Below are 25,197 nucleotides of genomic sequence, written 5' to 3' on the forward strand. Positions count from 1 at the left end.
CACTAACTACACTTACTTCCCTGTAAAGCAACTAACCATTAAAAGAGAGCAAGTGAAAGCCCCTGTGTGCTCTGCTATATGATCTCTGCTGCCAGAGTTCAGAGGATCAGAGCTCAAGTATCAGAATGCATGGAATTACAGTGACAGAGCACTTAAATTTCAATCAATTGCTCCTTGTTTCAACCTGAAGCAGAACTGCCCTTTAATTAGATGATAATTAATTTAGTGAAACTAAAAAGGTGACAAAATTTAATGCTGATGGAACTAAATACTCTACAAAGAAAAATTAACCTGTAGAACTCTCTGCTACAAGGTATCATTGAGGCCAACAGCAGAGACAGATAAAATCCTGTCTAACTTAGAAGTAGGATGTTCTCCTGAGATGTATAAGTAAATCATTAAAAAGAAATAAAAGGGCTGTTATGTTAACTCAGATACTTGCAGACAAGCCCAAAACAGCATCTCTGCCTTCAGAAGGGGTTTCCCCTACAGCACACACAGTTTATGTTAAAGTAAGTCTCAAATGATGCCAGACTTGCTCTGAAACCTCTCCAAGTAGCAAACAGGGGGAGCTGTAGATGAAGGCCTCACTCGATGCTGCACAGCAATCCCTCTGTTCAACAGCTCTGCACTTTTATTCCTTGCCTGTACTTCACCCAAGGCACAGTGGAACTACTCTACTCTTCCAAACATTTGAAAAAAGAAAATTTCATCTCAATCATTTAACAGACTTGTACTTTTCTTGAGTTTAAAACTCCCTTCCAACTCCAGACTTATCAATCATTCATGTTGTTATTCTACAAATTTCTACCTACTAGAGACAGAGTACAGGAATTTCTGTTCTGTGGGAAAATCTGACTGTGGGAGGAAAAACAACTTAAATTATAGATTACAATGAAAAAATAAAGTTTTAAGCTTCCCCTGAAGATTTTTTCCAGATTTTCTAATGTCAATACGTTTCATAATTAATATTTTAAGTTTTTTAAATAGTTTAGGCAATATAACCAGAATGCTAGTATACTGTTAAAGCTTTGCTTTTGTTTATACTCTTACTTTTAAAAAAATCAAAACTGATACATTTCTAAAAATAATTTTGGTTTTGATTCAACTGGTTGTTTGGGAGAAAAAAAACCCCAAAATACCAGAAAAGCATAGAAAGTTGATCTAGGAACCAGAGATTTGATTTTATTTTCTTTGATCATGATTGTTCACTTCTCTCTAGGGTCAGGATGCAATCTGAGTCATACAATTGAAAACCGAGCAAATGAGTACTCTGAAGATTGTTACCAACACACTGAAAGAGGGGCAGCTTGCACATGGAACTACATCGTGACAGCTCAAGATGTGTAACCAGAGCCCAAGCTGCTGTGGAACAAACCACACACTACTGCAAGCAAAAAAGAACAAATTGTACCATTTCTGTTCAAAAACCTTCAGGACCTACCCTGTAAAGAGAGAGAAAACACTCTATAATGTTTTGGTTTTACATTTGCCTTCCTCACTAACTCTGGCTTCAGGTTTTCATATGTGAATTCTGTAGGAGGCTGTCTATGCTCAGATCTGCAGAGAACTCTGGGGTTTATTCACCACTTCTGTTCAGGGGAAAAATCCCTCAGAGAGCAACCAATATGTCTGACAGTCAGAGGTGGTGGTCAAGCTAATGCAAAAAAGTCCATGGGGAGTTCCTAATTTGTTGTTTGGTTTTGTATTTTTGTTGGTTTTTTTTTCATTTACCATTACTGCAGCAGTTCCTACCTTGCAACTTCTTAATCAATATAATGAATGGTTGATGGGCTACTGAGCCAACACTCCCCCAGGATTACAGCTTGATGACTTGCATCACTAGTCCTGTAGGGAATCAAGTCTGCATTTTATCCTGACATTTACTTACTCCCCACTTACTCGTCAAGAGAAGCTTTCTTTGCAGGAGTTGCCACTATGCGGAAGAAAGTGTACTAACAGGGTGACTAAGCAGCCTTGTTTCAAATTCCTAAATAATGACCAGCATGAGTCAACCTGGCAAATTTTGAAGCCCACAGAAGAAAACTGACGTAAAACAGGAAGTATAAATAAATGTCATTGGGAATGCATTATGTAAAAGTTCTTATTGCCAGCACCTGAGAAAAAAAGGACTCTGAATGTTGCCTCCTAATCTCATCTCCCACATGCTAGCTACAAAGCCATTTAATTGCAAGGCTTTCTACTCTATGGCACCAAAATGCAGAGCCTAAAACACTACTGACATGTGCAATACACAGCTTGTTTCCAGCAGGCACCTTCCACAGACCAATTCTTTGGGAAGCAGCCTTAGCAAGATTATAATTTTATGGACTAGATGTACTGCAAACCTTAGAAACACATACTATGCTGACTAGAAACTAGGTAGATTATTCTTCAGAGCCTTGAAAAATGAAAACACAATTAAAATGGCACATAAAGAGTCCCGATTTACACACCTCTGGAAATCGAAGAAAAGCATCAACATCTTCACAGAAGTGTGGGCAGAGTGGGTGATTATTAATGATTCTCAAAGAGTAAGCATACACCTGTAAATGCAGCCTCTCTTGAACCCTCTTGCAGAGTCAGCTCTTCATGACTCACCAAATTTGACACATTCCCATCATGTGGCAAGTTGGCTTTTAAGAGAAGTCTGCATCCAACATTGCCCAATTAGCAGCAAGCTGAGAACAAGCACGTCCTCAGGACAGGGCTTCAGTTCTACCCATTGCCTGCCTGTGTCTGGAAGGTTCTTAATTGGCAGCTAAGATTTCATTTTGTTTATTTTTACTAGCTTGACCCACAGTGGTACAAATAAGTACAGGTAACTGTAAAGACAGCTGCAGTGTGCACTGTGCTTGAGAGGCAGCAGATGTTACAGAGTCCCCTGCAAAGCTGGCTTGGTGGGATGATACCTGTCTAACTCCCCCCTGCTCTTAGACACACACCTTTTGTTTTTTTCTGTTTCTTTTGCTTTATTTGTCATACAAGAAAGACACTAGCCAGAAAACTTTCAGTGTCTTATCTCCCTCAGTGGTAGCCCAAGCCACGATACCAAGCCTTATTCAACTGTTGCAGAAACCAATTCATCCTGGACTTCTGTCCTCTCTAACATTTATCAAAAAAGAACCAATGACTGGCTGAAGGTCAGGCTAAAAACAAAATGAAAATCATGCACATATGCCACCTCACCTCATGCTTTGAAAGCGAGTTTGTTTACTGATAGCAAGCCAAGAACTGATTTTGTTACTTCTTCAAACAGATGTTTTATATACCAAATAAAAATTTCTAAACAGCAAAGAATATCCAAATAGACACATATACTGTGGTCTACACAGTGAGCATCATCACTTTAAAGTCAGAAGGATACAGCTGGCTAATGACATTCACAACATACCACACCTTTTAATAACCTGGAGAAAAGGACAGGGGTAACTGGCTCTCCTCTGAGCATGGTTATCATTTACCTTTGGTGAGCAATTCTTCTGCAGCATCAGACATGTCCACACGAAAAAGCAGGTACTGTTGGGCCTCCAGGAGAAGACCTGGGAAGTCTTTTTCAATGGAAGCAAAGTGTTCAATCTTATTTTTCACAGATGCCAGCACCTGCCAAAACAACAGTAACAATTACTTCTTTCTCCTTTGTTCCCAGTGTAGCCACAGACTGAATATTCAAGTTTCTCTACTTGCATTAGAGTTCTGACAAAAGCTATGGTCACACAGTTTCCAGTTCTTTGCACAAATGTAATTAAAATGTGGAAATTAAATAAGAAGATCTCAGACAGGTAAGAAAGCTTCATGTGAAACTGAAAGGAGCTAATGTAAGGCTTATGGGGACACTAGAGACACTGCTCCAGTAGGCATGGCTAACTCCTGTGATAAATACCTGATAGAGTGAGCGCACACTAGGCTGAAACACCATGTTGGTGTTGAGCAGAAAGGAGCGAAGAAGTGGCTGTGGATAACTTGCCAGCTGAGTAATAATCCCAATAAGCAGCAAATTTACATGCAAGGAATTCTCCAGCATGTTCTCCAGCTTCGACAACACTACGCTGATGAATGGTCCTGCAGAAAAATAAGAAGGAATCAATGTTTTTGCTTACACAGAAGAAAAACACTAAGATCCAGGAAAAAAGCATTTAAAGGGAATTTTGACCATCATAACCAAGCAAATTAGCCCTCCCACACACCAATTAAAGACAGCAGGGAGAAAACCCAAACTGTAGATGAACAGAGAAAGCAGACTTAACAGAGGTGTTGAAAGCTTTTTTGGTTAGCAGCACATTTGCTACCTAGCCAATCAGTTTACATTAACAGCATATTTAACATGCGTGACTATTCCACTTGCATGTGCCAATAAGGATTTAGCGTAGGACATTACTGTCTACCACTCTATTCCCCTTGAATAAACTGGAAGGATACTACTAGCTTTAATGCAAATAGAATCTGTTCTTTTTACTCTTCCTGTGCTTTATTTCTATGTAAGGACTGGACAAAGTGAATTATTGCTAGCTTTCTTGTTCTATCAAAAAACTGGTGTTCTACAGAAAATATGAAAATGCTATTCTAAACATAAAAATCAAGCTGTGATAGTCCCCATCACAAGAAAAGGCATCTTCAGTACACCAAACAGTCACACAAAGCAGGGAAGACATTAAAATAGATTTATAAGCATAATTGTGGGTAGACATAGGCATCATCATACAAATGTCACCAATAAATAATAGCTTTAGTTTGTGTATTCATGCAGAAGGACAGCCACTGAAATACAGAAGCATTTACCATGAAGTACATAAACCCTTAGTGCTCAAGCTTAAGAAACCTTTTCAAGGCTGAAAATGACTTCATCCAAATACTACACTGTTAGACTACACAGCTGGGGAGACACTCGAGGCAGCCACTACAAGGGACCTACTCACAAGTAAAGTCTTAGAAATGTCCCTTGTCCCACCCACAGTCCTACCACACTATTCCGGTTGCATAAGAGCTAGGAAAACCATGCAGAAGAATCCCTGGATGATTAGCACTGCTATCTTTGAATATCCCACCCTCAAATCTGGCAAAAGATGAATGCCATGGGCATTTCTAGGGTCAAGCAGGTGGCCATAATCCCACACCATTCCAGCTCCCCTCAGCTTGCACATGGCTGCCATCCAAGCTGGCTGGGTACAGTGCAGCCCAGTTCAATGTGCCTACTGGAAACTGTGGCAGAGGCTAAGGCACTTCTGGGCCAGAGCAACAGGAAGGATCAAATGAGGAGTGCCCCTGTTGCCATTCCACTTAATAGAGCTCCTCTGAAGGCTGGAATCTATCATGCTTTACAGCAACTGTGAGCACAAAGCAAGCGCTCCTTCCAGACTCATCTCTCAGGGCTAATACTGGCACAGCTCTGCTCACAAGAGGAAAGGTGGGAGGGCCACTGTTGACAAGGCTTTATGTGGCTGCTGCCTTTCAACCACCACAACAGCCATCAGAACCCCTGTCCCCAGTGGAGCAGCCCCAAACACTTTGGCTGAGATACTGAGTTTCTTCTGTCCCAACATAACCTATCCTGTTCAGGGTGACATTTTCACATAGCTCCCGACGGGAGCCTTATTGTATCAAAACGGATGGCAGAAGGAGCTCAGATGTGTCACTGTTTCTTTTCTCTAGGTAACACTTCAAAGCTCAGTAGGTAAAGCTGCAGCTAGGTATGTGAAACAACTGCTGCTTGCCACTGCAAGAAAGGTTACCAAATACATAATTTTTTTTTTTTTAAAGTGATAGTATGACTTTTACCCCCAAGAATTTATTGAAAAGGGAATCAGATTATGTAAGCAGAACTTAGGAGCCTTGTAAGAAACAGGGTAACTGGATGAGAAGTCAAAAAATTACTCTTTTCATGGCCATAAAGTCAAGTACTGATAAATGGAGAGAAAGGAAGCAAAATATAAACTCCTGTTCCTGAACACCACAGGTGAAAATAGGAATGAGAGCATTTAATGCTGTTACAGTAGATATAAGACACTGAGAGTTCATTTTTCTTAACAGATCCATAGACCTGAAGGGAGCATCTTCGCATTGCTGACACTTACTAGCTGTGGGAAACTTCTGTCAGAGAGAGGCCCCATCCCTTGATGCCCTCCCAAAACAGTAAAAGCAACCTAAAAACTTTTAAAAACACATCTACAAGCATAATACAGCACCTCAAATTAGATACAGAATCACAGAGTGGTTTGGGTTGGAAGGGACCTCAAAGACCATCTAGTTCCAAGCTCCTTGCCCTGGGCAGGAACACCTTCCATTAGACAAGGTTGCTATCTTTGAAAGGCCCTGCAATTTAAACATTTTCAAGGTGTTGTTGCAAGTACCTCCTTACATGCAATCACTAAGATCTCCATTACAGCAAGGTAAGGATTCTAAGAATAAAACACACTGTAGACAGGTAGCAAACATCTAGGCTTACTGTGTTTAGCTTTTTATCTTCATTTTCCTCAGTTTTGCGGTTTTCATGGGTTTGGGTGAGGGGTGGGTTTTTGAAAATGAGCAAATGGAGAGAGTGACTACATAAAGAATGAGAGACAAAGAGAACATTTTTGAGCTACATCTGACAGCAGATAATGGGAAACAGAGATTTGGATACAATTAGATTCCGGTACAAGGAAATTGCCACCACAGCAAAAATAGCAAATTAGTTGAAAAACAGACTGGATTTTTCAATTAAGAAACAGTGCCAAGCATTCTGGCCACAGCTGACCTAAAAGGGCTGCTTTTCAATAAACATGTTTTCCTCCTCCAAATGAATATGAAGCCATCTTACAGAGGTTTTGCATTGGGTGAGGAAACCTAGTACATGATTATTTTTTATTATTTGCATTACTCCTGTATCTAGGAGACCTAATTAAAGACCAGGAGCCTGCAGTGCAAGGAGCTGCACAAATACAGATCAAAAGCCCACTATGACCTCCAGTAGTAATGCCATTCCTGAATAGCTTGAACAGTCAGCAGAGATCAATCTTAAATTGCTGCCTGGCACTAGACAGAAAAGCATGCCAACAGCGAGGGCAGACCTGACACTGGAGAACAAGATGCCCGGGCAGAGCAGGGAGACAGGCACGTACAGACAGGGCGCCAGTGCTGACACCTTCTGCTACAATGTGGAATAGCAGAGAGAGAAAAAATGGCACCTTGATGCTGCATCCATCCCATCAAAGTTACCAGAAAAACAAATTATTTACCCGGGCTCTGTATATTAAAACAGCTACTCTCAACACCTTTCAACTGAAAAAGCTTCCTCTGGAGTGACAGAGCTTTCACATACAAACAACATAAACCCTGCTCAATGCTTTAAACAATTACCAAGAAAAAAAACCTGAAACACTACCATTTGCTTTCACCACAGTGATGACTTTGCTGTATTTTCACACTGTACTTCACTCTCCTTGGAGTGGTTTCAGCTATATTTAGGCTATACCCTGTTTAGTGCCAGGACTCTTCCTTGCTCTGTGCTTGTGTGCCACACAGTGTGATCTCATTTGACCACCTTTAATCACCATGCCTTCCTATATTTGTTATGTACATAATTAACAGGACATTCCACCTGTAAATGGAGCACTCTGGCTTCTTGGAGAGTGCTTGGGAGAGACATCCTCTTTTGGTCCAAAGGGAGATGATATGTTCTCTGCAGAAGGGGTATCTGCTGAGAAATTCTCAAAGTCCTCCTCTTCTTCTGCTGGAGAGACAGGATCAGGAGCATCCAAATTCTGCTCCTCCAAGCTCGCACTGTTTGGATCCAGTTCCTTAATAATTCTATCATACTGTGCAATGAAATCCTCACCATCTGTGCTCAGCAGTTTTACACTTAAGTTACAATCTGCCTCCTGAGAAGAAATCTTTAACTCTAAGTCTGGCTGTGGATCAATCTCAGTCATTTTCTGGTTTATTTGTTCTCTCATTACACCTTTAGCTGAGCTTGAATTTCTCTTACTGTGCTCATCCAAGTCCATTTCCAGATTAGTCTTTGCCAGAGACCCATTGACTATGGTCTGGCTCTGCACCTTGTGTTCTCTGGCTACATTTAAAGCTTTCTCCTTGGAGCTGTCATCATCTTGAGTATCCTTCTGGGCACATAACCTGTAAACCATAACATCATCCTGAAAGTCTGACTCCTCTATGTAAGAGCCTTTGATGAGCATAATGGCATTTTTTTTCATTTCTTGAATGTGTTTCGGTGGCTCTGCAGGTGGCTGCATTTCTGTGCTTCCCAGATCATCATACGGTTGTGGTGGGCTCACATTAGAACCAGGAGAAATCCCTGTGTCATAGCTATCGTCCCATTCTAGCTCTAGCTGCATCTTCTCACTGAAAGGAGTTGCTTGAGCAGAACTACATGAGCTAGGTGTCCTTTGCTGGAGCTGAAACATGGGGTGTTCCACATCTGTACTGTTCTCCTCTGCAAGCGTCTGGATAAAGGTGTCTGGATCAGGATTTACTCCATCATACAAGGCAGACCAAACCTTACAATCTTTCATGCACTGGATGATGGCTTCTTGAGCTTCTGCCAGGTACTGTAAGTAGCTGATGTCCACAGCCCTTCCATATTCCACAATGCAAGCAGATTCAGAAGAGCGTCTACCAGGATCTGGAAGTAAAGAAGATGACTTGTATCAAGAGTAGCATATCAAATTTTCTCCAGCAAAGCATCCACAACAACATTGCAGGGAGAGTCTTTAATCCTAACCAACCAAAAATGCAGACCAAAGCACAACAACTGAGATTTGCTCATAAGCACACTTTCCACTATCGCAAAGACAGAGCTGTAACTCAGGATTCCTGACAGCAGCCTGCATTCAAAACTTAATGCAGCAACCACTCTGAAGTAGCCAGAGTTGCTGCCATGTATCAGTACATATTGTCATGAATGCATATTCAGGCTGGATAGCTGTTAAAATAAGGTTTTGATAGACCTGGACATACAGAAGGAATTAAACAAACTTTCTAGTCCAGGCTTGCCTGGTTTATTGCTGCCCACCACATTTCCTTCCCCTTCTATTTTTATCCAGTTCCTCCCATAAGGTGCTACCAGGTCAAACTCAATTAATGATTTGGTCTTCCCCTGAGCACCAATTACCTTTAGATTGTGCTGTTTTTGTCCAGAGAATATAGTCTTTCCCTTGGCTTTCAAGTGTCAAAGTGATTCCAGTGGAGCAGCAGAGAGGTGTCAGGGCCAGCAGTTTTGCAGCAGATACAGAGTAACAGTCTCTCTCTTTCACAGCACGCCGCTGGCTCAGCATCATGTGGTTGCAGGGGATCAGATACCTGAAACAGCAGTGACAAGCATCACTCACCATTCTTTCATGTTAGAGAAAGCAACAACACACAGAATTCCTTTCCCACCTTCTTGCTTTCTCAAATGAAAAGAAACAGCAATAATATTCCCCCTGATCCATTTTCTAAACCTCTCGAGAGCATGAAACCATGACTCTTTATATTGTGATACTTGTATTGATGAGGAACTGTCCAGATGCACAGAGATAGGAGACAGCTGCATCAGAACAGGGAATCCTTTGCAGGTCAGAGCAAATCGGTTGTAAAAAAGTATGGAGGGAGTGCGGGACAGGCAGATGTCAAAGGCCAGCAGAATGGTTTGGTCTGACTATGAATGCATTCTGTCTCAGAATCTTCAATTTATTTGTTTTCCTAGGAAATCCAGAGAGAGGCAGTTTGTCAGGCAAGCAGCCAGAAAAAAAAAGGCGGGAAGGGTCATCCAATCATTTTACTGCAGTAGATCAACACTGAGCTCTTAGGCAGAGGAGAGAAGAAGCTAGAGGAAGCTAAGGAACAGAGAAAGCACAGTCTCATGCTGAACTTCTTTTGAGCACTTTTGTTTTACTTTTTAAAAGCACTTTTATAAGAGCCTCAGTGTTAATTGCAGCAATGATCTGCCACTTAAAATGCAAATAAATTCTAAAGGATTCCCTAAATAAACAAAAAAGATCAATCACAGCACTCTAATGCCAGAGTGGTGATGTACTTGTGTTCACAAGGTCCTAGCAGTATTTCCAGGCACCACTGCCAGATCTATGGGGAATTTCACCTTAATGCCTGTGTGGGGAGGAACAGACAGTATCTGGAATAGTCATGTGATCTGCAATGCTAAAAGCTAAAGTCAGTTACAGCAGTATTTCCAAATAAATAACCAGTTCTCATCTAATAAACATACCCAAATTATAAGTATTTTGAAGCAATGTATAGAATCACAAATTAAAACCAAAGATTATCACTGCATTTAGTATATCACCTAATCTCCATACAACAGTGCAGGAACCTGAAGTGTTCTCACTGAGTGAGGAATCAAAGAGGTGGAAAACAACAAGAAGGGTGGAAGCTGCAAACAGTATATAGGTCTGGATCACAGTGCATAATACACTAGAGAAAACATGCAGGAGGGAAGAATTATGCATTTAGAAGCAGGGAATAAGGACTTCGGAGGTGATAAATATATTCTTAGCTTCTCTCACTTTTATAGAAATAAATCATAAGAAAAATCTCTTGCTCTGAAGATCTCAGGATGTAAATCTACTTTGTCGGTCTGGTAGACTTTTGTCGGGACCATAAATATTCTTATCTCTGTAGTTACTTGGACTTCTGCTCTCTTGAAGAACTCCCACCCAGCTCTGCATCCACAGACAGAGGACATATGTCCCAGGGTTAGGATGGAGAATGGGAAGAGTTTGGGCTTTACCTTAAAACTAGCTGCAACATCACATCTTCACAATGCAAGCCAATGAGTGTTCTGAACAACGCCAAGGAGACCACACAGAGCTGGAAAATGATAAACATTGTTAGCTTTTGATCTGGAAGTTGTATCTTTCCAATCTTCCCTGAATACTACATTACAACAGGGCTCTTCCAGAACATCATGATTTATAAGACACTCTTAGAATGATATTTCATTTAGTCAGCACCCTATGAGATTTTTTTCAAGTTGTCTAGGGCTATACATGTGATATGTTACATTTTAACAAAACACAATCCTAAACAGAATTTTCCTTCAAATAAGCTATTAAAAAAGGCAGTCTTAAATATTATTCAAATGTATTCATTTGACTTAGCATGAACTGAACCCTGTAACTTCCAATACAGTGTTTTAGTTTTTACCTCTGACACAGAATTTGAACCAACTAAAGGTCTTTTCTGAAAGGAAAATTATAAATCACTTTAGGTTTCTGTTGCTTTAGGTATAAGGAATTATTCGTGTTCTGCACATTAAGAACCTGAATGGTTGAAGAGCCTCCCAACAAGTCTTTGGAAGAAGTCAGATTCTTGCATGAAAGGTGTGTTTTAACTGGGGGAGGGACATATGAGAAAACCAGGAAACTTCCTTTCCTCTGTAAAATTTACAGGGAGTCAAGTATAACTTCTTCATTATGTGAAACTTCAAAAACACATGCTGCTGCCTCAAATTATCCTGTATTTAAGAAATTTCAGTTACAGGGAATTTCCAATTACAGGGATATAGTAATCATTAGTCTTTGCAACCACTTTCAAATCTGGAATCTTCTGAATAACTAAATCCAAGTCTATTTTTTGTACTCTGTAAAAATAGAAGATTTAAAATACACTCTAGAAACAAAGAGGATAGTATTTCTACAAGTTCTTTCAAGCACCTGTCTCTAAATAAGTTTAACTCTGTGAATTATTAATCAGTATTTTCATCAATAGTAATGTACACAGCTTTCGTGCTATGTTTGCACTTGGCTGAGCTATACTGCAGAAAACTCCTCCAGCATCAGAGAACCACTCTGGCAGGGATCCTGAGTTGCTCAGGGCTGCAGAATTTTTTACAATTCCCATCTCGTTTGCCTATGGAACAGTAATTAATGATTAGCAGAGACAACAGCATTTGCATTTTTGTTGACAGAACTGTTTCAGTTTTCAGAGGTAATCCATCTTAGAAATGCACTAACAGCAGCATACGTTGGTATTTGCATGCACCTACATTTCAGAACAATTTTCAGATGAAGCTACTGTCCCTAATACACAAATTTAATGCACATGCTGGTGTTCTGCCTTGTCTAAAATATTACTGCACATTCTAAGCACTAAAACAGTATTCTTGACTTCATCCATGAAGCTCTGCATCACCCAAGAGTCAGCCAAGGCTGCTAGTCAAGCAAGGCTCACTCAAGTAGTCCAGTGCAACAAGCAGTCATTTTCTCATCCAGAAGATCCAACTGCTGGCAAAGGTAACTACTCTCTCTGGCAGGCAGCTCTCCAGCCACCATGCTGCACTGTGCCTAGACTGAGAAGGGGCTCAGCACAAACCTGAGATAAACCCTACTGTACAAGGGAGTGAAGGCAAAGAGAAGGAGGCAGCAGTCTCATCACCTGAGCAAGAAAGCATGTTCTTTTAATCAAATAAAGCAGGCAACATCATAGTTAAGTAAACATGCTACAGTAATACAGACTACAGATTCCTGAGAAATACATCAGCAAGATTGCAGTTAACAACTGGGATTCATTTGGAGACATCCTTAGAGGGCTCCCATTGTTTCCCCAGATGGACCATTTGAAAATGCTTGTTGCTTGGCAAAATTCTAAAGATCAAAAATGCTCCTCACCACAAGTATATTTGTAAGTCCCAGGGAGAGTTATCTATGGTAGCACTAATCCAGCATTGTTCAGAATAAAAATACTTCCAAATTCACGTTTTATCTTCCAATAGGATTCAGACTTACAGAAGCTCTCATTACCTCTATCCCATTTCCTACATATGTGAAACTACCTCATAGGTTTATTATCTTCGTATAGCAGTTGCTAAATGTCAAAACATGCACACAAAAAATTAAGAGGGTGGAGAAATCACACCATTGTGCGTGGAGGGGAGAAAATTCCTAGTTAAACAAGAACTTGACTGTAATATATGAAATCTCCCACTTAAACACTGAACCTACATCCATGCTGAGTACCTGGACCTCCTTTCTGCTTGTCTTACCCGGAATGGTGTGTTGATTCTGCTGGTAAGTGTATCCAGGATATGAACATTCTCATGTCGGTGCAGCAAAATAAAGCGGAGGAAAATCTTGAGGAGGGCTGGCTCTGAAACGCTGCGCAAGAAGAGATCCAGGTATGCAGTTGTAGTCATCACTTCCTCCACAGTCACCTGTAGGCAAAAGTAACATAAATACTGCAAACACAAACATACTGCATACACAAAATACCCACCCACCTATCCTCTGCAATGGTATATCCAGCAAAGCTCTCCATCCATAACACTGCCACAAAAACACTGAGTATTCACTCTTAAATTTGCCTCACAAGCATTTTGAACATATTTCCTACCTGTCTTGCATCCCCAGAAAAAAACATCCTCCCTCAAACCGACACCCCAGATCTCACACATAGTGAAAAGCAAAGGACCAAATCAAGCTAGAAGATCCCCTTTCTGCCCATGTCATCTCCTTTGCATCACACTTCCGCTGTCCCTCAGAAGCATTTTCAGATGTTGTGAATGCCTGCATCTACCACTTAATTAAAAATAAACATCAGAGCAGAATCAAAGCACAGTACAAAGTCATGGTCATGAAGCTTTAAAGAGAAAATTCCCACAGATGTCCAGAATTTTGTCGTGATTTTCCTACTCTTTATTTTGCCACAGCACAATTTCTCATTTTACTCAATTTTTAAAAGGAGTATATATACAGAAATATTCACACATAAAACCCAACCGAAGTAGATCAAAATAGAATTCACGATCCATGTGACATTTGCATACCATAACCCACGCTGCTCTGCTTATTGCAATCCCTTGGAGATTATCTATTCACAGAACACACTGGCAAAGCACAGAAAATTCCAAAGCCCACCTCTGCACCACGTACTGCTCTTGCAAAGTCAGCATTTTTTAAATAGTTACCCAGGAATCTAATAAGCTTAAGTGCACAAAGATAAACCCTTAAATACAAGAATCTGTCCATATGAAAGGAAGTATTAAGCATCTTTTGTTTACCAAACTTGGCTGGATAAATGAAAAGACTGATTTTATTAAAAAAAAAAAAATAAAAAAATCAAAGCTGTCACTTAAGACCTAAGAGGATTTAGAAAATACTCAGAAGGGCAACATTTACGTAACATGCTGTAAATATTAAAATCCCTGTTCCATTATGCTGTATGTTAGACATGTACACAGTAATGTCATGATGCAAACATTCTCTTTAAAGCATTTAAGATCACAAGCTGCTTCTGGGTGGTTACACAGAGCATAGGAATGGGGTACGCAGCCTGCAGAACTTACGGAGAGAGACGCTCTAAAGCTAAGGTCATTGAATCACTCACAGTTCGAGGCTTTATTCTAATACTCAGCTACACCACCATTAATACAGTGGGATACTAACTCATTTTGGCGTTAGAAACAAATCACCAGTGAAGTAGCAACAGTCAAATTTTTCATCAGGAAATAGAAACAGCCCAGCTCCAATCAGAAACTTTTTTTTTCTTGGAATAGGTTTTGGGAACTAAGAACTATTTTCTTGTGCTTTTTCCCCCCCCTACTTTATAGCAGTGAGTGGTAAAAAGCAAAGCCCAAGAAATCCATCATGTGACATCATTATGACACCATACAGTTCATGGACAAGTTTAAACTCTTTGCCAAGGAAAGGCCAGACAGCAGTAATACATCGTTACGTCTCCACGTCACTTCTTCATCTTTTATGGAGAAAAGGGAACGTGCTCCTGGCTGCCAGTTTCACCAATGTTTGCTGACAGAATGTACATGTATCAAATACTGCAGCTGGATATGAAAGCAAGAAAAGCCAGCAGATTCACAAGGGCAGCGACCTTTTTCTAAAACCCACACTCTTTGGACAATTCACCCTACAATTTCTATCAGTGAGAGAAACCCACATGCTTTTCAAAGTGTGTATCATGAATGAAACACAGAACAGCAGCAGAAGAAATCCAGACAGAGAGCTGCTTAGAAAAGAAATGTTAAATTCTGTGTGTGTCCAGTGCTCCTAACAGTTTGGGCACTAGACAAAAAATGAAATCATATTTAATAGACAACACTCCACTTCACTGGTACCGCTAGGCAGAGCTAGAAGCACCAACCGATGATTAATGAAGTCCTAATAGTTTGCAAAGAGGTTACTTGTAATCTTGTTAAAACCTGATTTTTTGAAATGAGGCAGTTTTGTGAAGGGTACCATGTTACACTTAATTTTTATTTTTTCTTGGGAAAAAAGTTGGTGAATCTGATTAGCCATTTTCCAAGAAAGAGACAAGATGACTAACTTTTGTCAAGATTTAAATGGATTTGTCAGAATCTTTTTCAATTTTCAGTGAAAACCTTATCCACAACACAACATAACACTCCTTCAAATTTCCTCAATAAATGAACTTAGGGTCTATTTTGCAGGGTCACTGTGCAACACTCAAAGCAGGCATGTTAAAGTTGCACAAGCAATTTTTATGCTATCATGTTCTAGAAGTTCTAGTGTTCTCTCAGCGTGCCTTTGTGTGTAACTTGTCCCTACAAACCAGCAAGGAGAAGAAACTGCTTCATTGCCAGGTCAAATCAAACAAAAATACTGCTGTTGGGCACTTAAATGCAAGCCAGGTATGCAGCTTAGAAAGAAGATCGATTAACCTGGCAAGCAGATGTCTGTACTTTTACAATTACTGTATCTTATTTTTCCATCTTGCATTCTGTGTTTGCTTCTCCCTTTTAATATATCTGATGGAAAGTGTAACTTCTGAAGATTCAAGGCACCTAGAGAAGTATTCAGAAAGCCAATTTTAACTCCACAAGGCTAATTTTCCTTTTACTCTATGGGATACATTAGTCTGCTCTGATTGAGCCTCTGGAGAACTGACTCTTTTTGCAATTAACTAGAGAAGGACACTGGAGAAATCAGTTAGACGAGGCTAAACCCAGCCCTGGCAAAAATCCTTTTAACTCTGCACACCTTCTCTACAGACTGCATCATACATAAAACATGGAGTGTTGAAAGTAAGACTGATTCAATTTGTGCAGTTATTATTGAAGGTCTCTGTTTTCTATGATACCAAAGCCATGCTATTAAGCTTCATTCAGACTACCTGCTGGCTGTCTCTTCTTAAACAAATGTCTCGTGAGACAGATTTGGGGGAAGAGGGAAATCATTTCTAATAAATTCAAATCAGTACTTAGATAAACAACAAAAGAACAAATCTTCCCAGAGAACTAAACAGGTGCTACCCATGTCAAGCATGTCCACAACAGTCAAATCCTGAGGCAGTTCTACAAAAACTGTTCTTGTAAACATTGATTACAGTATCATTTCTCCAAGTAAGCTCTTAGCTACTAGCCCTCAGAATTGAACATCTTTGAAAAGATTATAAATAGCAAGCCAAAACTTACAAAAATCTGATATTTAATTTGAAAATTCTTCACCTTTGATAATTCAAATGTCAAGAAAAATACTGTAACAAAGGGAGACTAATAAACTCAAGACATGATAGTTTTCTAGAAAAACCCTTTTTTAATTAATTAAATTTCAAGTTTGTTTTTGATAAAATTTTGATAAAATGTTGATTAAATTTCAAGCTATGTTCTGATAATACCTTTTTGATAAAGGCATTTCAGCAATACTAAATTCCACCACTTCCTCAACAGCAAAAATAGAAACCCACCAGTAGCATCCCTTGCGTTAGATCCTTTCTGTTAATGGCAGAGACCAGGGATATCTCTGCTCTTAAAATAAAACTATAGGATTTGCTGAAAAACAGGAAAAAAAAAATTATGTCTATTGTATTAATCACACCACTACTCCACCATTTTTAGTTTGATTACCCACCAATTTAACAATTAAAAGCCACTGGATTTTTTTCAATATGTATATAAAGTGTCTATCTAAAAATAAAATTTAAAAAGCCTCATCCCATGTTTTTCTGTTCAAAATCAGCTGTTACAGATATTTTTTGAGATGTAAACTGCAATAAAAAGGACTAGCTGATAGTTTTCATGGCCAGACAGATACTTGTCTGGAGACTATTGAAAAAAGAAGGCCACTTTTAGCCATGTAATACCCTTCTATAGTTATGTAATAATTTTCAGCAAATCTTTTCTTGCTTCCTCTGATGACTGATTGGATGGTGAGGCAGAACACAGTAAAGAGATCCAGCTTTTATAAGTTACTCTGCCAAGTAATAGCAAAGAGCTAGAAATTACTGTCATTGAAAGTTCAGTTTAATGTATTATACTCACTGTGTTAGACCAATCACATGGATCCTTTACTACTGGCCATTTTCCCTTGGGAATCACACAATGTATTTTCTAATTTACAGCTTTATACCCACTTATAGGAATATGCCTACATGATTCCTCCTTTCCATCACATATCCCTTCTTACAAGGACTTCATACTGCCCATGAAAAGACCACAAATGTTCTTATTTGAACTTATTCTCTAGGTTCATCCACAAACAGTTTTAACCTAAGTTCACCTCACTGATAAAAAAAATCCAACCATTTCCAGCCTCTTCTATTAATTTTCAACTTCTTGCCCCCTGCTTATATAGGCAGAAGGGTTCATGCTGCATGATGAATTGGATCAAGAAACTGATTCAGATTAAAACTACTCACAAGTAAAGGTGAGTTTTAACCTCAATCAGTTTAAATTATGAACAACTGTCCCAGCAAAAGAGAGGGACAAGCAGGATCAGAGACAGAGGATGTTTGCCCACTGGGAAAAAAAATAAAAAAGCCCAAAACCCAAAAAACCCAAACTGTTTCAGCTTCCTTAAGCTTTCATTTATAAACTGCTTCAGTTTATACCAGGTTAAAATTCAATTGAACTGCATGGCTGAAGCAAGAAGTGAGAAGCATCTTTACATACATCCACCTCACAACTGATAAAATTAAGTTTTGTAGCTATTAATGGGCTTCTGCAAAGCACAAGGCTATTCAAAGTTTTCCATTGACACTTGGTTTACACGTTTTTACAGCAGCTGTCCAAATGCTTTTCAGTAAGGTGAAGGATGGTATTATTCCTAAATGGGAACTGACAGTCTTGTAGGATATTTATAAAGATGCTCATTCTAATCTGCAGAGTATAATTTACAGGTCATTTCCCCCTAGCTGGGCTGTGTAATCATCAAGCAAGTATTATTGAATTATCACAGTAGTACACCATGTCAGAGGCTTTTTTTTGGATGGGTTAGTGTGCAGTAGACTTGAGGTCCATTTGATAGAGCTTATTTGACAGGACCATGCCAGCACCTCTGCAGAGCAATTCTGTTCACTTGGCCAACAGCAACATTTTACACTAAAAAGCTGGTACAATTTTCCATTATTCAGACTAAACCAAGCCTATTCAGATTAAAACAAGCTTTCCAAGTATAAAAATAATTAGATCATAGTAACCAATTAATTACCATGTAGTAGAGGAGTAAATGCTGACATTAAAAATTTCCTTTTATCGTATAATTTGTCAAATTTTAGTGCTTTCTTCAATAAATTGAAGTACCGCAAACTGCATAAACATACAAAATGGTCTGAATAGCTGCCTTTGTCAACCAAATTCTCTGAATGCCAAACTAAATGAAATCACAAGTGTTTACAGTGAAAGGATGTATATAACCAATCTGAATTGTATCAAAGGAAACAAAATATTTATAAATACCAAAGTGTGGCTCCTAATTATCTAGCACATGGTTTTGACTGCAAAATAAATACATATTCAAGACCTTCTGAAAAGGCTTTCACTTAGATTTCTACAGAAGTGCTGTAACTACGTAAAAGAATAAGGTAAATAAACACAGTCTACTAACAAAAACATTGAGACCAAAAAGACAATACAGCCTCTAACGGACCAGTAAAAATTACTTCAACAGGGTTATTCTGGATTCACTCTGGGATTTCAATGAGGTTTCAACCGAGGAGAAAATTAGTCTTATTCGATTACTTAGACCCTTGTATAATCTGGGCCCAGAAGACCTTATATTTTATTGATAGAGCTCAATGTTAGTTTTGAAAGTGCAGCAGGAAATAGCCAGTGAAATATCACAGAATCCAATGGCTCTGTACCATTCTCTGAACAGAACTATACCTTCTCATGAGTAATTTTTCTTACATGTCATAGGGGAGAACATACAGAGCTGCATAATTTCAAGTTGTAACTGACATGCCATCAAAAGTTACTAGTCTCAATTAAAGAACAGTTTCTGTCAGATAGTCCTAATTTTTCTAAATCCCAGACACTCACACCAGAAAGAATAAAAGATGGTTTGGGCAAAAATTTAAATAATGGAAAAAGCCTACCAAAGTAACATTTTCTTTAGCTCTGTATCTTTACAGACAAACCATTTTATCCTGTTTTCAGATGAATTTGTGACCTTGCACAAAGACATGCTCTCCCCCCTGCTCCACAAACAGTTTCATTGAATCACTCTTTTTGATGGCTCAAACAACTCCTGTGTCGGAAGCAAGGGAGGTGACTCTTCTGTAAAAAGTACAATAACATCCAGATAACTGAAAAACAAGGCAGGGCTCACCAGCACAATCAGTTAACGCACATCCCCAGCTACATAATACAAATCTGGGCTACCCATTCAGCAATGTGCAGCTTTGGAGATAGGAACACACTTGTCAATCGCTCATTACACGTGTAGGTGGGATAACCCACACAAAGTGACAAGACTAGGACAGATAAGGTATAAATTAGGCTACAAGAACATGCTATATTTAGGATACTTATCTTTGAGAAATGAAGTTAGGGAGTCATAAGCTTGAGAATGTTTGGGTTATTTAAGCACATCACAGTTAATCTGCTCCAAAAATAACCTTCACAGAGCTCACTGCGAAAAACAGGTTATTTCAAGCTAGCTAGCCTGCCCAATCAATTTGAAACTTCCTTAACTGGAAAAAAGCCTGAACTAGAGAACTCTTTCTTTCAACTCCATACTAGCTTCCCAAGATAAAACCAGAAAGATCACACCAAGAAAAATATATCAGTCTCCCCACCCCCTGACTTTTTCATAGAAACACATCTCCATCCTCAAGTCTTGTACTGTTTCATTCACACAGTGAACTGTGTACATAGTAAGTATTTATAGGGAGACAATCTGCAAAAATTTTTAAAAGTCAGAGCTTACTACACAGTTCCATAAATGTTACAAACATTTCACGATCACATATAAACGTATCTTAAAGTTTTGAACCACATATTGAAACTCTAAACAATTTTTAATTAAATTCTACTTACTGAAATTCTTATGCTACTTTAACCAAAAGTTTTTTTTGATAGTCAGATGTTTTAAGTTGGGAGATGAGAAGAAAATCAAAGAAAGTAGGTAAGAGGTCTGTGTGGATGAATTAAGAGATCCTAAAAGGTCTGAAACATTAAGAGACAGAAGCATAGAAAGATGACCCAAGAGGAATAAGGAAAAAGTGCCCGAGTATGCAGGGAAAGGATTAGGAAAGCCAAACCCCAGCTGGAGCTGAAGAGCTTCAACAGTAAAAGAAAGACCATGAAAAATGCATGCTCACTGCTGAACGGGGATGGGCACCTGGTGACAAAGCACATTAAAGACATCACAGTACTCAATCACAGAATAGCTAGGATTGGAAGGAACCTTTGAGATACTTAGTCCCATCCCATTCTTGACTGGAACTGTCTTTGCAAAAACAATTAATGCTAGTCTGTGCCTTGCTGCACAGCAATTTTTTTTTCCTCAGAACATACTTCTTATAGAAAAACTAGAATATAGTACAAAAAGAACAGGTTTGTAAGTAGTCTGTGTGACCAAGCCGTTCAAAGGCAGAGCCAGGAGCTCATCTCCCTCCCAATTTTTACATTAAGATTGAATCATGAGTGAGATTGGATGTGAGATGTTAAGACTAGTATGCCACATGAGGTCTACACTGACTGACTGACTTCCTTCCTATCACCATGAATTATCAGAAGCAGCTGTTCCACACCAGTTAAATTCTAGAAACAAGATTTATAGAAAAACCTTAGGAAAATGTACCAGTAATTATCATCATCTCTTCTTAGCATCCTTTAACCTTGCACTGATCTCTCTTCCTGATCAGGTATTTATACCATGCTCCATTACACACTGCATTTGAACTCAAGCCAGAATGAAGCAGAACAATCTGAACTGAATGACTGAATTAAAACTAAAATCTGCAGCCACAAGTAGACTTTATGACACCAAACTAACTACAGTGAGTTTAAAAGAAAAGAAAAAAAAAAAATCAAGATCCATTTAGTATTGTGCTAAATGAAAGAATTTCTGTTTTAAAAACAGTCATGATACATCTGGCCTCTCATTTCGGCCCTTTCCAATTTTTTATTAACCTCAAGGTTAATTACAATATTAAGTCCCCAAATGGGAGATACAGTTTTCAAAGCCCACTCTTCCCCTTAGCATCAATGCTTTCAATGGCAACTAGAAATTATTTCAATGTGTGAAAGAGGTGTTGCAGCATAATTATCATAGTGCATAGACATATGTTCCAAAAGCAAAAAGGCAAAATATTTATTTTCTATTATTAATATGAAGCACAGGATAGAAAGACTGAAGAGGTCAAATGTGCCTCAACTTACTTAATTCCTTTTTCTATAGAGTTTTGGTCTCACAGATGTGAGAGCCTTGTATCAGATCCACTAGATGGTGCAATCCATCTTCTCCATTAAAATCATTTGAAGGTTATACACAAGAAGTTCATTTTTAATGAGGAAGAAGTCAATTTTAATGCTAATCAAGGAAAGGTTTACTATTGGAAGAACAAGGCACCAAACAGAATATCAGGGTTCAAGAAAGATCTAGGCTTTGAAAGTCACCTATGTTACCAGCCAACATCCCCATTTTCAAGAGAAATATGATTTTACGTACTTTCAGAGCATAGAAACAGAATTTTCATCAAAGGAAAAAAAGGAATCACAACAGCCATCTTTAAATTATTTAATATCAACAGGGAAGTAATCAACCCAATAGGACATCAGGAGATTTACTGACTGATAAGAATGGCTTTCAGAGGCATGAAAGTATTCAAAACAATCTAAGATTAGTCTTGAATACTTCAGAGATAAAATAGTACTCACTAAGACTAGAATCCATTCTGATATCTCCCTCATTATCCATAACCTTGACCTAAAACTGGTAAGGCTTTTCACTTCTAATTCCTAGTCTTGGTAAGGGATTAAGTCCAGATACAGAAATAGAAAAAATTACTGCCAGGTAAAGAGGTGAACTACCTCAGGACAGACTACAGCCTTGATCTGGATCACAGTCAAATCTTACTTCAACCCTCACCCAACTGCCAAGTGTTTGAGGTCTGCTAAATAATTGAAAAAAAGTCTACATTGCTGATGACTTTCTTGGTGACTATTTACCATGAAGAATTCCGTGTGCTACCAAAACAAATGGTGAACAAGAAAGCAGGGCACGCTGTTTCACTGTCCTCCAGAAAATGGAACAGCTGCAATGCTTTGTGCTTGGTAGGTTTTGTGAGATTTAGGAAACCTTACAAAAGTAATTGTTTAGTTTGCTTCTGCAAGTCTTTTGTGGATTTTTACACTCAGCTGTTCCTTCATATCTCCTTAAAAGAGGTGTTCTTTTACAGAGCAATGAAGACTGTCAACTCATAAAATCACAGGACCATGTGATGACCTGGGTTGGAAGGGACCTTAAAAATCATTTAGTTCTAACTCCCCTACTGATGGTAGGAACACATACCATCACACCAGGTTGCTCAAAGTCCCATCCAACTTAGCATTGAACACTTTCAGGGATAGAGAATTGACATAATTGACATATTCTGCAACAGTTAGAAATGCAGCTTTTTGCAGCCTAACCAAAAAAAAAAAAAGACAAACCATATTTCACTAACATTGGTGACACATTTTGCAAGGGATAAGCCCTAAAATTCAATTAAAAAATGGATTTTTTTCTTCAAAGTAACATAAATTGCACTCTAATATATCAGAAAACTGATACCAAACTCTGCTTTAGGAAAATAACTCTACACAAAATGATAAGGAACTACAGATCAATAACATCTTTGCTAATACTAGCATAATATTTCTTGACTAAAAATTTTCCTTGTAGATATCTTCCTTTAGAAAAATTCACACTTAGGAAAAAATTGCTCATGGAAACATGTCTGCCATGATGAAATGTCTAAAATGTCACTACTTTGTTGATGATATGTGCATCTAGAACAACAGAAACATTCAATTTTTCATTACACTTAAGGATTTTAAACATTTTCAGAAATACCTATATGTTGCTTAAGAAAGCATATAGAATGAAAAGAAGGAAAGTTAGTCTAGAAACATATTGAATTGCATGGAACTCACTACTGACAATATGTCTGATAGTATCTTTACACAGAAATTTCCATAATACTTTTTCCTCATTATTCTTTTGTGCCAAGTTTGCAGACATCACTGACCTTATGGAGTGCAGGAGCCATTACTGGCACCAAAAATCCATTGTAAATGTAATTCACAAGCTGGTTGCGTATCAAGGGATGTGCCACCTAAGAGGGTGAGGGAGAGAAAGACACAGAACAGTTCCAGTGAGATTTCAAAGACAGGGCACAGAATGCCGCTACCAAAACCCTTTCCCATTTAACAAGACATTGGTTTGTCCTTCTCACCAGCGTTTGATATGATTTGGGTTCTTAACAACTGTTTCTTCTACAAAGAAATACACACAGCATGTTTAATTACATTACAGTAAGTCTGCCAAACTTAGAGACATGGCTTTTCAATCTTCCTGCATGCTGACAAAGATGAATGGATGGATGGATAAGTGTACACAGCCACATATCAAAGCAAGAACTGAAATTCTAAATTCAGCTCCTGCAACCTTGTTGGGCTAGCTTGAAGGTGGATTTGTTAACTTGTCCTTCTACAATAAAGAAAAGCAGAACAGCTGCTTTCCTATAGTTCAAGAGTAGGTTAACCAAAGCACTCTCTAGCTATGGGGTAAGAATACACTATTTACATGCCCTTCTCCCAGCCACTGTAAGACAAACAGAAATTAAAACAAAACCTGTACAATTTATTGAATGGGATGGTTAAGAGCTTTAAAACAAACAAACAAACAAATACCCCCAAAATATTATTAGAAGCCAAAAACTTACTTTTATAATTAAATATTCATTTTGTCTTTGCAATGAAAACACATCAATTCATGTATATAAAAGCAAAATAAAATTCCATTCAGAAGCTTTCAAAGCCAATATACTATGTTTGAAATTCACAGAGACTGGAGTGTCACAGCCTATATGTGGCCTCCAATATTCTCCAACCTGCAATTCTTATCAGACTTCATTTAACTTGTAACTCTTAATTTGGTAAGAGGAAGAAAAAGAGTGGCCCTTCCTACACTGTGGTCCAGGGAAAAAGTAGTAAATGGAAAGAGATCTTGGCTACACTGTTCCTTTTTAATCTCTGGCCAAAATCTTTGGGTGAACACGGACCAGTCCACGTGCAAAGCAAAAATTCCTACAGTAACTGATCTTTCAAGTTAGTTGAAAACTATACAGACACAATCAAGCAGCAGTCAGAAACTACTCTTTCTGCATGTCAGCTGATATGGTTAACCATTTTGCATCTATTTGAACAGTATTTTTAAAATAATTCATTCTTTAATTTTTCTGCAGTGTCCTTTATATAATTCTTTTACAATAAAGGTATCAATTATGATCTCCTGCAAATGTAGATCTGTATAATAACTGTGGTTAGACACCAAAATTAATATTGTCTCCTCTTCATGTTTAAACATGCGTGCTAAAAATCTTGTATAGTGCATTTGAACAATGACAGCTACTATTATTTTTGCTTGTTCAAGACTTTAATAGTCAATCAGTTCTTTTACTGTACTTAGCACGCATTGCACTGAAACATATCTTTTATTTAACAGTAAATGTGACTAAATTTTCAATCCTATCCAGCACAATTCAGTACAAATAATAAAAATCCACAGTTTCTGTAGAATTTTTATCCTGTTTTAATGAAATACTGGATTTGGGTTCTACTGAGCATTGAAGAAAAACAATATATAAAGACAAGAATTTTATTTTACATTTAAATCGGAAAAAAACAATAAGGGAGCAAAGCACTAAAAATGAGCCTTGGATGAACGGAATAGACTCAAAACAAGCCAATCCAAAATGGATTTACACTTCTAAGAGGAGACCTAAATAATTCTGCTTGGAAGGCTTTTT

At 38.4% G+C, this 25,197-nt stretch overlaps 1 protein-coding gene across 50 annotated transcripts in view; it reads right to left on the bottom strand.

Annotated features, from left to right (window-relative positions):
• FHIP1A (FHF complex subunit HOOK interacting protein 1A) overlaps positions 1-25,197 on the bottom strand; it is an 80,175-nt gene that overhangs the window by 1,816 nt on the left and 53,162 nt on the right. For all 50 annotated transcript variants that reach the window (XR_015287516.1, XR_015287531.1, XR_015287514.1 and 47 more), the window contains 7 exons: positions 23,416-23,502; positions 12,974-13,141; positions 10,721-10,800; positions 9,107-9,294; positions 7,577-8,617; positions 3,884-4,062; positions 3,465-3,603 (listed from right to left, as the gene is read on the bottom strand). Coding sequence is in view for 31 of the 50 variants with exons in the window: in XM_086891459.1 (XP_086747585.1) it covers positions 3,465-3,603; positions 3,884-4,062; positions 7,577-8,617; positions 9,107-9,294; positions 10,721-10,800; positions 12,974-13,141; positions 23,416-23,502 (1,882 nt within the window). In the remaining 19 variants the exon portion in view is untranslated. The remainder of the gene's footprint in view (positions 1-3,464; positions 3,604-3,883; positions 4,063-7,576; positions 8,618-9,106; positions 9,295-10,720; positions 10,801-12,973; positions 13,142-23,415; positions 23,503-25,197) is intronic.

The sequence above is a fragment of the Cyanistes caeruleus genome, chromosome 5 (genome assembly GCF_971803275.1).
Source record: "Cyanistes caeruleus chromosome 5, bCyaCae1.hap1.1, whole genome shotgun sequence".
Lineage (NCBI taxonomy): Eukaryota > Metazoa > Chordata > Aves > Passeriformes > Paridae > Cyanistes > Cyanistes caeruleus.